At 34.5% G+C, this 16019-nt stretch overlaps 1 protein-coding gene across 8 annotated transcripts; it reads left to right on the forward strand.

Annotated features, from left to right (window-relative positions):
- The first annotated feature begins 1961 nt into the window (after positions 1-1961).
- Positions 1962-10601, forward strand: LOC142551160 (uncharacterized). 8 transcript variants are annotated; one of them, XR_012821511.1, is made up of 7 exons: positions 1962-2656; positions 4466-4900; positions 5163-5679; positions 7201-8578; positions 9073-9147; positions 9425-9508; positions 10321-10601. XR_012821511.1 is itself a non-coding variant. In XM_075660232.1 (5 exons), the coding sequence occupies exons 1-4, from the start codon at positions 2083-2085 to the stop codon at positions 8270-8272; spliced, it is 2598 nt and encodes an 865-aa protein (XP_075516347.1). In that variant the 5' UTR covers positions 1962-2082; the 3' UTR covers positions 8433-8463. The 8 variants fall into 8 exon arrangements, 3 of the variants coding, with proteins under 3 accessions (XP_075516347.1, XP_075516349.1, XP_075516348.1); XR_012821509.1 differs by having other exon boundaries at positions 9073-9793; XR_012821510.1 differs by having other exon boundaries at positions 9073-9508.
- The last annotated feature ends 5418 nt before the right edge of the window (positions 10602-16019 follow it).

Consider the following 16019-nt stretch of genomic DNA (forward strand, 5'->3'; position numbering starts at 1 on the left):
TATGAATCGAGTTGTTTTTCTGCTAGCACACTTCTCTGTTGATATAGCCATTTTCTTAACGGTCAGGAAGGACAAACAACGTTAACCTGATCCTCTGAACAGATGTGTTGATGTCGAATTCATGAGCATTAATTGTTCTTTAATAAACGCATTTAATGTTCCTTTTGCTCAGCATAGTTCTGAAGCACTTTTCTTGAGGAGTTCCCTTTCTTGTAACTGTTTTTAGCGTCAGAACTTGAAGTCTATACTTGATCATCCTTTTCTGGGATAGAGATATAAATGCATATCATTCTTGGGACTGGTGAAAGGATAAGTTGACTTTGAGGTGGTGTAATACTTTGAATGTGTAGAGCCGGTCAGAGAATGTCTTTGAGCAATAAATAATTCTCTTTAATGATCCGGTTCCAAAATTCTTTTTATCCAGACGATTGAATTTGCCAGCGGCCTGAAATTCACGAGGTTTAGACTTCTTGAGCTTTGGCCGATTTCGAAGCTGGGCGGTTGAACTGATATCTGTTACATCGAGTTGTCTTGATTTTGTCATACACCAAAATTCTTGGGTAAATAATATTTTCTAACATAGGATTTTTAGGAACATCTTGTTCAATTAACCAGTTGTTTGGAAAAACAATTTTTTCCCATTTAATAGATCTTCTCGTAGTAAAATTAGATCCATTGAAATTTGTTTCAACAAGAATAGTTTCATTTAATTTTTTATTTAGCTTTTTACACATAGGATTTTAAGTAAATAATGGTTATAATATATTCGGTAACAAATACATATGACTTCTGTACTAGGAGTATAATTATTGCTATGAGCTTTAATATTTAATGTTAAAGGATCAAGTATATTTATATCTGATAATGATAAAGATAAATTTGGATAAACATCAAAATAGACTGGACCATGTGCTTAGACTAGATTGAATAATTCCCATTAAGGATTGTTTCCAATTTAAATTTTTACCATATCTTAAAGCTACTATAAAACTTTCTGGTAAACCTTCCAAAGCTAAACGTCTAAAAGCTATTTGAATTAATCCAATATGAATAAATTTATAAATTTTCTTATAAGGTGAGATTTCTTTATCATTTATTAATCTAATGACCATTTCTTCATTATGATAAAGTACATATGATTCCGTAGTTTTAACTATTTGTTTAAAACTGGTTTTTTCAAAAGTTCCTAATTTATAAATCATTTTAGGTTCTATCTTAGGGATAGTCCATTTATTTAAAAAATCTAAATTTTCTGGTAAATCATATTCTTCATTTAAACTGTTTTTAATTTTTGTTTTTTTAATCTATTTTTTATTTATTTACTTAGATTAGCTTGTATGACCGGGTAACTTATTTTTGCTAAATCATGGCTTTACTATGATATGGTCTATATTTGTTTGTAACTTAGAATCAATATGAGATAACAAAAGAATTATTTAAGTTTTGGAATTCTAAGAATTAATATAAGGTTTTTGGTTAAAACATAAAGTGAGAGATGAATCAGGAGATGATAAACACAATGTTCGAGTTTAATCAGAAAATTATAAATTTGTGTTGTAACCTTTAGCCTACTTTGCAGAGAAATGACGTTTAAGGCGTTTGTGAGTGATTTTTATGAATTTATGTTTCTGAAATAGACTTTGGTAAAATCATTTGTTGTTTAATTTCTTTGGTATATCTTTTTTAAATCCTTTTATATTTTGTAAAAATTCTATATATGAACTTTATATTAATCAGTATTTCAAGAATTAAATATCTCTTTTTACTATCTCGATTCAATGTTTTTTTATTATATTTTGTCGTGAATTCGAAGTTTCAATATGTCAATTTTTGAAACATTATTAAATATATACATTAATTATCAATTACAAAATCAACAATATTATTATGCGGCCCTTTTAACATATATATATATATATATATATGTTAAAAGGGCACTTAAACTTCTCTTTCAGAATTACATTTTACCCCCTGCTTATTGAAATATCACTCGTCCTAATCCTTCCCTAACCGAACAGTCTTCCCAGTTCATTCAACATAACCTGAGAAACTAGGGTTGGCTTATTCGTGATTGCGCATTTAATGGCCGATCGTAGCAACAATTCCAACAATCTTGTTTTGGCGGCAACGGCAGTCACCAAGCAGCCGATATGGATGAAGCAAGCTGAGGAAGCCAAGCGGAAAAGTGAAGCCGAGAAGACCGCCGCTGCCAAAGCTGCATTTGAAGCCACCTTCAACAAATCCCAGACCCAACAGCCTGAGGCAGCTTCCGCTGTTCCATCCTCTGACGATTCTGATTCCGATGACGATAAATCATCGGATAACACACGCCCTGTGGGCCCCGTGGACCCTGCGAGGTGTATGGCGCAGGGTGCGGGCATTGCGGGCGGGACGGCGTGTGTAGGGTCGACGTTTTCTGTCGTTACAAAAGACGGTGATGGTAGGAATGTGACACGGGGAGGGGCTAGCGTGGTGGTGAGGATTGCGCCGGGGATGGGCGTTGGGGGTTCGGACCAGAATGGGATGGTTAAGGATGTGGGTGATGGGACCTATAGTGTGACATATGGTGTGCCTAAGAAAGGAAATTATATGGTGAATGTTGAGTGCAATGGGAGGCCAATTATGGGAAGTCCGTTCCCTGTTTTCTTTAGCACTGGTATGTGTTTTCCTCTTCTCTTTTTTCTTTTTTGAAGTGTACATTTTTGTATACGGTGGTAAAATTGGTCCTCCAAGAGTTAGGAATCCTTCCGGAGAAGAATATTCTCAGTAGCCAAGTGAATTCCTGGAGTGTCAATATAAGTAGCTTTATCCATTATTTGGTGGATTTGATTATGCTACTTTTATGCATGTATTTAAAGATGTAGCGTGCAGTATTGTTCTGATCGATTGCCGAAAGATAATCCTTGTCTCAAATTTGGAGCTATCAATGATAGCTGACTTTGTCTGGAAATGTGTGCACATCCATATATGATTACTTACAATCGTGTTGACGTTTTAATCTGGCATTGTTTTTCTTCTTGATCAGGAAATATGATAAATTATTATACAGAAAGACATGTAATACTTTTTATTTGAATGTGGAGTAATGCTGTTAGTTTCTAAAAGACTTTAAGTTGCAAATTGCACATGTAGGAATCTCACGTGGGGATAAACACACTATGAATTTATTAGGAATGATTATAAGGTACGTGTAATTGTACGTCAAATGCCAATCTTCCTGATTCTTGAAAGTGTTATAATGTTAGGACTACTTGGCTGTGTGAATAATTTTGTCTTTTTTTTGTACATGCATCACATACCAATGCCTGCAAGCTGTATATTCTGTATTTTACATGTTATGTTGTGTGGCAATTGACCCAAGTAGGCACACAGCTTGTGTGTGAGTTTTGATGGTCAAAAGCCTTTTGAAATTTCCAGTAGTGAATTACACAGCTTGTGTGTGAGCTTTGATGGTCAAAAGCCTTTTAAAATTTCCGGTAGTGAATTTGTTCTATCTTTGAAAACTATTCAAACCAGAAGCTACTTTTTTTAAAAGAAGTTCCAATTTGTTTTAACTTAAAAATGTTTTCAAAGAAGGAAAGCAGTTTTCGGGGTGAAGCAAAAGGAAATTCAGCTCCCATACCCAAGCTGTTAAAAAACAAAAAATTTCTTTAGCTTTTCCATTATATCTTTTTGAGAGCATCCTAGTTTCGATTTGTGCCAAGGTTTTAGATAGAAAAGAAATAAGTTTTTTATCTGCTGGTAACTCTTTAGTGAAAAAATTCCAGTTCTACCCTTGGACCTGCTGCTTGATGTGTTTCAATTGGCTTCATTGTTTTGTGCTTATAAACGAATCATGATTTGTGTTCTTCATTTTTTATCAACCTTGAATAATTTTTGTTGCTGAAACAACTATTATGAGTTTATTAACATCTTGTTTTTTGGTTCTGATTTGCCTTTGATATTTCTTAGGGCGGCATACTCTGTTGTGTTTTTCATATTTGTTGGGTTGATTATGTCTACCACCAGATAAGCATTGACAAGCTTTGTATGGGGAATTTTGTGCTTCATGTACTTCTAAGTCACATAATTCTAATTTCTAAGTAGTTCATTGATAACTATAATTTATGGCTTCCTTGTTTATTGGTTAGATAAGGTCTTTACCGATGTTCATTTCGAACTCTATTTTATTGTATGATGTACTCATTTGTCTTAAATATATACTAGAAAATATATCAAGGATTAGTTGGCCAGTTCTTCGTTGGATTTAGTATATGCCATTTCATTCATTTGAGTTCCAATTACGGATCATATATACTTTAAATCAATCAAATTTTACTATTTCTGAATAATTGAGCAACCTTTCTGGAGGGAAATTAATTTTTTCGTTGTCCTAAATTCCTTCAGTGCACTTTTTGGCGGCTAGGGAGAAATTTTATCAATAACTACTTGGTACAAATTTGAACATCTCATTTCTTTTATCCAGGGACGTCCACTGGTGGGCTTCTTGGGATGGCTCCAGCCGCTTCATTTCCAAATTTAGTTAACCAGACCATGCCCAATATGCCAAATTATTCTGGTTCTGTATCTGGCTCATTTCCTGGGTTGCTTGGTATGATTCCAGGTGTTGTTTCTGGGGCCTCTGGTGGAGCAATTTTACCCGGAATTGGGCAATCTCTTGGCGAAATTTGTCGAGAATATCTTAGTGGGCGGTGTGCAAAAACTGATTGCAAGTCTAGTCACCCTCCTCACAATCTGCTGATGACTGCACTAGCTGCAACCACTACCATGGGAACTCACAGTCAAGTGCCAATGGCACCTTCTGCTGCTGCAATGGCTGCTGCTCAGGCAATTGTTGCTGCCCAGGCACTTCAAGCCCATGCTGCGCAGGCCCAGGCTAATTCCTCAAATGACTCCTCTGGTTTGAATTTCACTTCCCAAGTTCAACCTTTACAGTCTTGTCAGTTATTAATTATTTTTTAAATAACCTAAAATTGAAGACTTGCTCGATTTTTTTTTTAATGTTTTTTGTTAATGCTATCTGTTGAGTACTCTTTTTTTTACAGCTTCAGTTTTTCTCTGAAGTCGATATTTTTGGTCGTTTAATTTGTTAACTTGTCATGTCAGTATTGATTCTGAAGAAATTTGATTATCTGTTCTTATCAATTCCGTTAATCTGTCAGGATCAGCTGATAAAGAAGGAAAGGCTGATTCCCTTAAAAAGACTCTGCAAGTTAGCAATCTCAGCCCGCTTCTGACTGGGGATCAGTTAAAACAGCTCTTTGGCTTTGGTGGCACAGTTGTTGAATGCACTATCACTGATTCAAAACATTTCGCTTACATTGAATACTCAAAACCTGAAGAAGCTACAGCTGCTTTGGCATTGAATAATATGGAAGTTGGGGGTCGTCCTTTGAATGTTGAAATGGCCAAATCACTTCCGCCGAAGCCTGGTTTGAATTCTTCAATGGCTTCATCCTCTCTGCCTTTGGTGATGCAGCAAGCTGTTGCAATGCAACAAATGCAATTTCAACAGGCTCTCTTGATGCAGCAAGCACTTACAGCACAACAGGCAGCTAACAGAGCAGCAACCATGAAGTCTGCAACTGACTTAGCTGCTGCCAGAGCTGCAGAAATAACTAAGAAGATGCAGGCAGATGGGCTGATTACTGAAGAAAAGGATTCTGATAAAAAATCAAGGTATGCTGCTTCTGTTTTCGGATGCCTTCAGTTGGTTACCGTCAGGAAGGTTTTCTATCAATAAAGTTGGATGTTCCTTGGTTGGCGAAGTTCTTGAGATGCAATTTTATTTGTGAAATAAAAATGGGTATGAACGGAAATGGGGATCTGAAATATTCTTGAAATCACCTCTACATTTATTGTGAGAGTTAATGCAGTAGTATATACTGTATTTTTCACATTCTAATAACATTGACCTGGAATATGTTTCCTCTGTTTTTATTACATTTGAAAAGCGGTTGGTTGGTTTCCTCCCATTATTACAATGATTTGAATACATTACACTTAGTCAGTGTTCTAAAACTCGGGCTAGGCGGCCGCCTAGGCGCCGCTTGACCGCACCGAAAATGTTCTAGGCAGCCAGCCTATGCGGCAAGGGCTCCTAGGCGCTCTTAGGTGGGCCTAGGCGGGTCTAGGTGGTTCAAGACGGGTCTAGGCGTTTAAAGTTTTTTTGGGAAATTTTTTTTGAGTTTTTAATTTTTGAAAGCCGAATTAAACTGGAACATGACATGAGAAATAATTATAGGCTCGTGCTTTTAATTTTTTGAGATTGAAAGCCCAATTAAAACCACGATATGTTGGCTTGCGCTTGCCCTAACACGCAACTCTCATCTTCTTTGTCTATTTACTTTTTCACGCATAAGAAAATCGAACTAGACCCAAAAGTTAAATTTTTTCTTTATTTTGATTTCTTTTGCATTGCCTATTATTCTGATGTAAGCAGGAGGAATGAACCAGGTGTCAATTGGATTTTAACAAAGTTTGGGCTGAAATTTAGTTTAAGAACCATTATAGGCCGCTTAGGCGGGGACTAAGCGGCCTAGCCCGACTAGCGCCTAGCGAATTTTAGAACCATGCACTTAGTTTTAACTTTTTAAAAAAGTTGGTTGAAGTCTGTTGAGTACAGGTATCAAATGGCATTACACACACTAAATCTTTAGCATACCGATTAAATTCAGGAACTACCTCCAGTTGTTCTTATGGCGTGTTGCTCTCATGCTGCTGGTTTTAAATTGATCTTTGAGCTGCATCCTATAATACTACTGATAAGAAATAACTAATTTTTGTCTTTTTAAAATGTTTAAGGCTTCTTTTTGTTTCTTTTACTAGTGCAGTAAATATGAGTTATTTTTGGTAATCGTATGATCTTTACCGCATTTTATTAACTGCATGTCTTTTCCCTGAAGTGGGATTCATTTATCTTATATGTTGATTTTTTTCCTTAAAAAATAGAAATTAGCAGTCTGTAGATAAATTAGATATGCTCTGTGTATAATATATCATCCAGTTTTTCTTTGTTTCTCAAGGAGAAAAAAAACATTTAATTTTTTAGTTGCTTTGCTTACTGACATCTGTGTCAGACACTTGACTTGCCACTTCTCCAGCTTAAGAGCTGTCGTCTTTTCTCTTGAGTTCAAAAAATTTCATGGTGAACTGGTTTCTTGAAAGTCAGCTGTACATCTGATTCTTGTTGTATTTCAGGGAACCTTCTGCTACTCGAACCAAATCAAGATCAAGGTCCAAGTCAGCATCTCCTGTTAATTACCGGTCGAGGAGGAGGTCTCGCTCATTCTCGCCTCCAACTCGCCGAGCTCTTGGTTACAGATCCAGATCATCTAGGAGATTTCGCCATTACGTGAACGATGAAAAAGAACGAAGATATTACAGGGATAGTAGGGATCGCACTGATAGAAGTAGAAGAAGGGGCTCAGATAGGTTTCGTGATAGCCGTTCACCTGTTTCAAGGAGAAACAGGAGCAGAAGTGTGAGCCTTCGAACTAGGAGGTCTCATCGAGAAGATTCAAGTTCACCAAAGGGGTGCCGAATTAGTCCAAAAGAGAGAACAACAAAATCATCCCGTTATTCAAGATCTCCTCAGCATCGTAGGATCAGGTCTCAATCTTCAGGGGATGATGAAAGTAAATCAAAACAGAGAAGGCGTTCTAGGTCAGGGTCTCTTGAAGTAAAGCATCAATCTAGTGATAAAAAAGATGGCAGAAGAGCAGAAAAGACTAAATATTGGAGTCGAAGACGCTCCAGATCAGCCTCAGTAGATGGTCGAAATCATGGACGCAGATCTTCTCCGAAAGTTTCGGATGATAGCAGATCAAAACGCAGAGGGAGCTTGAGGTCCAGTTCCCAGGAAGATAAGCATCGACCAACTGAAAAAATGGAAGGGGTCAGAGAAGAGAAATCAAAACACCATGATAGAATGCGGTCCAGATCAAGATCTACTAAAGGAAAGCAACATAAAGGCAGTAAGCGTTCAGATGATCACAAATCCAAACATAGAAAGCACTCGCCATCTGTCTCAGAAGAAAACAATCATAAATTAAGTGATACTGATCCTATCGAACATGAAGCTGAAGTTGTTAAAAATAAGAATGAAAGATCAATCACACATGGTAATGTCTCTGTTGACAGGTTGGATGAATCCATGTATACTGAGGATGACAAAGTTGGAAGTCATGTAGTGTTGCATAATATTTTTGAAAGAGTCGTGGGTGATGATAAAAGAAGTGATCATCAACAAAGTCACATTGAGGAACATTAGGCAAGATTGACTGCTTTCAAGAGGTGTATGGGTTGATATTTGACATTTGATCAATTGGGAGAAAGGCTCTTTAAGACCTTAGGCCTTCTTATTTGATGGTCAATACAATTAGGTGGTTTTTCTCTTTCAGTGATGAATGTGCTCTTTGTTTCTTTTGCAGGTCTGAGGTTGAATAGATTAAAGCCACAGTCTGGAGACTTGCTTTTTTTAAAATGCTTCAAGAAGTTTTCGCTGATCCAAACATGAAATGTATTTTCCAAACTACTTAAATTGATGTATGCTGGACTATAACCGCTCCATTAGTAGGTAGTTGATTCTTTATTGTTGTGCTAGTATATTTAAGAATTGATGTTGGAAAAGTGCGATTCCTTTACCTTCTTGTAAAATTCCATCCACCACCAAACATCAAACTTATATCATCGTTTCTTTTTATATCCATTTAATGAATTTTGTGTTTTTATGCAATAATTGCTGCCTTTGGAAATCTTAAATTGGAATTTGATGAATATCCTAGCAAAACAATATGTTCAATTTTATGAGTTGATCCCGTAGTCAGAAACGCGGTCTCGTGTTTTTTCCTTGCTGAACAGCTGATTGATTTGTGATCCAACCATTGTTTGTCTGATATGAATTTTATGAGTTGATCCCGTAGTCAGAAACGCGGTCTCGTGTTTTTTCCTTGCTGAACAGCTGATTGATTTGTGATCCAACCATTGTTTGTCTGATATGGCTATCATAAATCTTGCATTTTAACATAAATTTATTGGTTGGTGGGCCTGTTACATTACATGAAGATGCAGGTATTTGGACTGCTGCTTCTTGTTGCTCAATCCGTCGATTTGGATCTGCTGAATTTCTCTAATTGTAACTAAAAGGTATGCAACAAGTGCATTTGCCAATGTAACACAGTATTCATTGTTGCGCCTGTGGTATGTTCCATGATTTGGGAGTATTAGATACAATTGTTGCATTAGGATATATTTAAATGATAATGTTTGGTTGACAATTGTACTTATTTTTCCTCATCTTTATGTCTCTCTCTCTCTCTCTCTCTCTCTCTCCCATTTTCCTCTCTTTCCATTTTTTTTCTTTCTTTCCACACCACAACCTTTTTCTTTTCTTCCTCTTCCTCTTGAAAATTGTTTGGTCAAGGTACTCTTTAAGGCTGATATCAAGTCAGATGTTGCGGGGTGGGTTGATTAATTTCTTGTTCAGTCATTTAATCTTTTTTAACAGGTATTTCTTTCGTTTAAACACTGTTTATATTTAGGATTGGAAAACAAAGATATTTAGAGTTGACATCCTCTCTCATTTTTTCTTGTTCTGCTCATAACTCAATATGTTTATGGATTCTCTCTCTGTTGAATGTGTATTACTTAATTATCCCCATTTAGTCTTTACATTCTGATCCATTTGTTCGAAATATTCATTTTGTAAAGAGACACAAAGTTCATTGTCCAGTGTAACTACCTCTCTCGACAAATGTAACGTCCCGAGCACTTGCAGATTGTCGTGTTCAAGGTACACTAATTGGTTCATTTCAAGCTATGTAATCTTTTCTAGATGGTGGGAATTTTATTTGATGCATAAGTGTGCATATTCGGATGAAGTTCTGGCTCACTGAGTCATACATAGTTCAACTATCAGATTAGATTGGCATGGCAAATTGTGAAACCATAATACCATATAGTTCCCAGTATAATCGGAAAAAATCCAATCCAAAAGTTCAAATATACCAATTTTAATATTTCATTTGGGGAGTGTTATAAAATTTTGAAACCAATAATTTCCTAGTAGTTGCAGATGTTACTGTGTTGTTTGTTGGAGTAATCTTTTTTCTTAATAAATATTAAAAGATCCAATTGCTTTTGTTCATTCACCTTTGCATGAGTACGTAACTATTCTCCTTTTTTTTTTTCTCTCCAACCAGGGCATGGTGCTTCAGTTTAATCATATTTTTGTGCCCTCATAGTTTTGCTTTTCACTTCTCATCTCTCTCTTCCCCCCCTTTTATTTTTTCCTTTTGGCCTTTTTTCGGTTGTCTTTAGTTTGTGCAAGGATGTTTGTGACGGAGAGGATGAGCCGATCAACCGATGAGGTTCTTGCATCATCTTCATGGGTAAATAGAGAATTTTATTCCAATAGTAGCTGTTTTATGTCCGATTGCCTGTGTCAAGTTGATTTCTTTAGTTTTAAGGTTGAACCTTATGAACTGTATTAGGATGTCGTGTTGATTGATGAATTTAAGATTGTAATGTTTTAGCATAAACTGCTGAGTCATGAATTGAGATAATAACAAATATATCGTTGAGGTGGTGATATTTACCAACGATGTGTACATGATAAGCCGTCTCGCATAAAAAATGTACCTAAAGAAATTGCCTTAGAAACGTGTACAAAAGGAAGGTCTTTTGCTTCATTGTCTGGAATATGGCTGCTAAACCAGCACGTATTGAGAGGACTTTTAGCCTTTTTACGTTGGGTCGAGGTTGGAGGGAAATGGAAGATTATCCCTCCATATTTTTTGATTCGGAAATTGATTTCCTCTGTTGAATCCTCCCAGGTTGCTCTCTTTTCCAACGATGTCATTGAGGTTGAAATTCAGTTATTTACTCCGGCCATCTGTTTTCTTGGAATTTAGTAATTCGCGGCTATCGGCTTCCGTTCAACTATCTATCGTTGAAGAATGGAGGAACCAACCCACAATGAGTGAACAACTTTCATATAAACCAAACCAAATGACGTGGGACAAAAGATCTGAGAGAGAAGATTCGTGCGTTCAATTTATTTATTTTTACTGAGCTGCATGAAATATATAATTATTCCTCACGTCTTTCTGGAAAAAAATCTGTATTTAAAAGCCACGAAAATATTTGTTGTCACCATCGTGGTCTTAATTGAACTAATAGTATATAGCATCTCTAGAAAATCCAAAAATATATATAAACATTTTATAAAAATTAATGATATTTTAAAATATTGTGTTTAAAATGAGACAAAATCCTTTGTAAAAAAGGCACCAGGTTTTAAAAGACTTCTACCTTCTGTTTGGATAAGAACTTAAAAAACGTAAAAGTTTTTAAAATATGTTTGGACAAAATTTCGATAAAAGGTTTACGAAAGTGGTTTTTTAAAAACAGGTTTTTCTAAATTATGGTTTTTAGAGAATGGGAGAGATTTTTTTATGTTTTTTTAAACACGGGTCAAAAGCGGGTCATAAACCGGTTCAGTTTGTAAATGGTCCGGTTCAGTTTGTGAATGGGTCATTCTATCTCAAAATATTCTCTCACATCTCGTTTAAGAAACCCTAGGTGTTTTTCTCGATCCTCCACCTCCCAACCCGCCGTCGCCCATTCTATCAAAGGTGCATTTTGTTTCTTCTGCTCAAATTTCTATGATTTTTCGGAGGAACTACAAGGTGCCGTTCGATTTTGATCAAATAACTCAAATTTCTGTTTATGAGATTTTCTTTGTCTGGTCCTGGCCAACGGAAACTTATAGGGTTATCTTGCTGTTTTGCTTGGGAACGATGCACTTGAAGTGTAAGATCCTCTTAAGCTATCCACTATTTTGTTGGCTGAAATTTCCACATGCAGTGGAAATGAATCCTATATTTGAACAGTTTTTTGGTTTCTTTATCTGTACAATATCTTAGAAAAATGAATAAGTTGTTTGTTACTTGATATTTCTGATGAAATGAAATATGATATTAATTGTGAGTTCTTGGATGATTTTCTCCTAAAATATGAGCTATAAGCTAAATGCAGCTATGTTTAAAGGCTCTAGTAATTGATATATACTCATTCAACTCACAAAAATAAATTTTCACATAATAAACTTGGTTACAAGGATGTCTTCATGTTTAGCGTCAATTGCCCATAATTTTTTTTACTTCATTCTCGTGGTTTTGAAATATTTTTTTCCTCTGGGCTTCATTTCTTTTTAAATATTGATGTAATGGAGAAAGAAACCCATTTTATATTAGAACAGTTGATTCTAAGGCACGGTAGTTAAAACCTTACTGAAAGGACATTTTTTTGGATGCATTGAGAAGATCATGACAGTTGAAATAAGTCTATGTTTGGATCACCACCCCTCACCATGTTATTTAGTTGATTTTCAATTATTTGACTTGCGTCTCCTAAAATACGCGGCGTAATGTGTCGGGGTAGCAATATAATATGGTTGGGCAAAAAATATACATCGAGTTTCAAATTTTTCTCAATAATCTTGCTGGATGTACTCCTACTAGTATCCCTACTCAGTCATATTGTTTGATGGGATGCTAGCTACCCTTTGACCTTATCACTCACGTGATTCCTTCCCGCCATCCATATTTTTACTTATCAACAGGGATTACTGTATGCTTTTTGAGGAGTATTGTTTACTGTATTTCATGGGTTCGTGCATTTTAATTTATTACTTTTGGAGAAACTAGGTGCAGTGTATCATTGATTTAGGTAGGGGGATATGAATCCAAGTTATTTTCCAATGGGCTGTTTTGGGCTGAGTTTTGCATTATTTTATGTGTTGATTTTGACTATGAACTAACATTCTTAGTCAGATATCCGTGGATGATATTTGATCTGTCTGTTTACCTTGAGATCTTGTATCACTGACTTCAATCAGCAAATTTTGTGTTTTGATCAATGGAAAGCATTAAATCTGTAGGTAGCATTGAAGCTGGTTCCTGAACTTGGCTAAATGATGTTATTTACATCTAATGTTTATCTTATGATTGATGTTTTTTGTTATTATCGACTTAACCACTGAACCAGTCTTGTTTTTGCACTGATTCTTGCTTATCATCCTCTTCACCCCTAATTCTGGTGATCCAGTGAGCTCTTTTCTGGCCTTCTTCATGTAATTATTTAACTAAATTGATGTGTTTGATATTGGATATTCTCCCTGCTCCATAACTTTTTATATCTTAATTGAATTCGGTGTTCTGCACTCAAAAAGATGATATTGATGATGGCATGATATGAGATTTATGTTTATGAGATATGGGAGGTCAGCGCACACGATTCCAAAATCTTACAAAGTTCGTTAAGTCGTCCATGTGAGTTTTCCTGTGCCTCTTTTAGATAAATACTATGTTGTTGACCAGGCATACAAAAATATGTCAGGATTTATAGCTCCATTTCGTGGTGTTCGCTAGCACATGCAAGACTTTATAGGTCGAGATCGTGCTCCAAGAACTCTAGAAGAATATTCTAATCACATTCATTCTTCTTTACGAAATGTGATTGAAAGAAAGTTTTGGATGTTTGAAACGTCCTTTGGTCTTCCTTAAGGGACCAATGAATAATTATAGTTTAAAGAAGCAAATATACTTCGTAATTTCTTCTTGTGTGTTACATAATTTTATTAATAAAGTTCAATTAGCAGAGGATATTATATATAAGTTTTAAAATGAGAAGTTAGAGGTGGAGCAAGAAAAGGCGGAAATGAAGACAATGATTACAATCAAAACGGTTTGGACAAAGAAATTGATACCTCAGATGGTGTCATCTTCCGATAGAATAATCGTCGAATTACTATAGCAACTCAAATGTGAAATTAATCAAGATCAATTCTTTAAAAATTTTATTATTAAAAATTGTCCTTTTGCTGATGTTTTAAAATTTCCAAATATAAATTGTCATTTTGCTTGAAACATCTTAAATGATATTTGTATGTTTGAAGTTTTATAATTGTAAATTAATATTCTTTTGCTTTCAATATTTTAAATGACAATTAGTTTATACATTTAAATTTTATTATAATATATATTGTCATTTTTCTTTCAACATTTTAAATAAGATTTTATATGTTTTAAATTTATACATTTAGTAGTGCATTAATAAAAAAAATTAAAGGTTTGTGTAAAATACTAATCCAACAATTCTTATTTAATTTTAAATTAAAAATTATTTTTCTAAAATAGTTGTGTAAATACTATTTTAACTATAAAAACAATTTTATAAAATAATTGTCCAAACGCTTATTTTTCTTAAAATAACTTTTAAAAACATTCTATAAAAAATTTGTAAAAATACTTTTATAAAAACATTTTATAAAAACTTAGCCAATCGGAGTCTTAATTTTATAGTGGGATTTTAAAAATTGCACTTCATAATAATGGAGTCATAGTGTGTGATTTATTAGTTATTGTTGTACCTAAATTTAATATGAGCCCAAGTAGACTTCACGTCCCATGGAGTAAAACCGGGGTAAGAGTTTGATCTAATAGTTAAGAAAGTAACAAAAGTGGGGCGACAGTTGGAAGGATTAGTTTGGAAGATTATAAAAAAAGGAAAAGATCGGAAAATATACAAAATGGGACACACACTCATCATCCACATATTCAGACTACTCTGAATATTTCAACAGTGTTTTTGTATTTTTTCTAATCAGATTATAATTTTTTTTTATTTTGTGAGCCAAATCTTCGACCTAATTAACGAAAATGTAGAACCCGTTAAATCAGACTACGTATAAGTCATGCATAATTACTATTATTTAAATTAAAATAATTTTTATGCATGAGGGTTTAAATTCATTCTTTTTAAATTTGTTGAGTTATGATTATTTATTTTACGCAGAGGTTTAGTTTTATCTTTTCAGTTAAATAAGCGAGGCCGGACTGGAGTTGGAGTATTGAGATAAAATTTAATCATAAGAAAATATTCCTAGAATTTAAATAAGATAAAGAATAATTTATTTTAATGTAAAAGGATGTTTAAGGATTTATTTAATTAATTGGAGTAAGTAGTAAATAAGTTCTTTTATGTCCAATAATTAATTAAAAGCTTAAAATTAAAATGTGTAACTAATTGGGATAAATTAATCTAGGCCTATTTTATTTAAGAAATTGTAACTTAACATGATAGTAATTTATTTTAAAGAATTAACCATGCATGCAAGAAAATTACTATCCTAAATTAATTTATTATTTTACTAAAATACATAATTAGTGTTTAAAACTTTAAGGAGATAAAATTCAATAATTAAGCAATATTTTTACTCCATTATCTAGCAAGATTTCGGCCACCCTAAAGGATTTAATCATATTTGACAACTCTCTATTTTTTATTCTTTTCCTTATCTTTTCTTGGTATGATAATTCTTTCATTTTAATCACCAATAATTAATGATTTAAGCAATATTTTTCCTTGCTTTCGATAAGAAAACAATCGGCCATCACTCCCCTAAATCTCCCTCAAATCCCATAATATCGTATCATTTCCTATCTCCCAAACAACTAGGATAGAAAGATTTTATAGTTGTCATTCAATCCCCATTTAATTAGTAGACTTCCCCATTCATTTCCTAACCATCCTCTCCACCCTCCATTCGAAAAATATCAGAGTAAATCAGTAGCAAAAATCGTTAGAAGCACAAGAGAGAAAAGTAAGAAAAGAAAACTCCGTCTTCGCCGCGCCGTGTTCGTCGTAGCATTTGTTTTATTCAAAACAAATTTCCAGGCATGTATATATGGTTTCTTTGCTCTTCAATCAAGTCATATAAATATTTTAAAACATCACATGTTCATGATTTTAATAGCAAAAACCGAAATCTTTGACAGCATGACAGCAACTTTCAAACAAAACTGCACAGCATTTTTCGGCCCTTCCTTGTGCTTCACGGTTGGTATGTTTTTGTGATTTCAGGGATTGGCTCGGTTCCAAGTGCTCAAGGCTGCATCTAGGCACGTACTAGGGTGTGTCAAGATCATGTTGGTCCAATAGTTCAAGCCCCCAAC

Source organism: Primulina tabacum, chromosome 7 (assembly GCF_025594145.1).
Source record: "Primulina tabacum isolate GXHZ01 chromosome 7, ASM2559414v2, whole genome shotgun sequence".
NCBI lineage: Eukaryota > Viridiplantae > Streptophyta > Magnoliopsida > Lamiales > Gesneriaceae > Primulina > Primulina tabacum.

Excerpts from the sequence above, each read along its gene's own strand:
- LOC142551160 (XM_075660232.1), top strand. The coding sequence starts at position 2,083 with ATGGCCGATCGTAGCAACAATTCCAACAATCTTGTTTTGGCGGCAACG. Across the intron at positions 2,657-4,465 it reads CCCTGTTTTCTTTAGCACTG|GGACGTCCACTGGTGGGCTT; the intron begins GTATGTGTTTTC and ends TCTTTTATCCAG. Across the intron at positions 5,680-7,200 it reads GATTCTGATAAAAAATCAAG|GGAACCTTCTGCTACTCGAA; the intron begins GTATGCTGCTTC and ends GTTGTATTTCAG.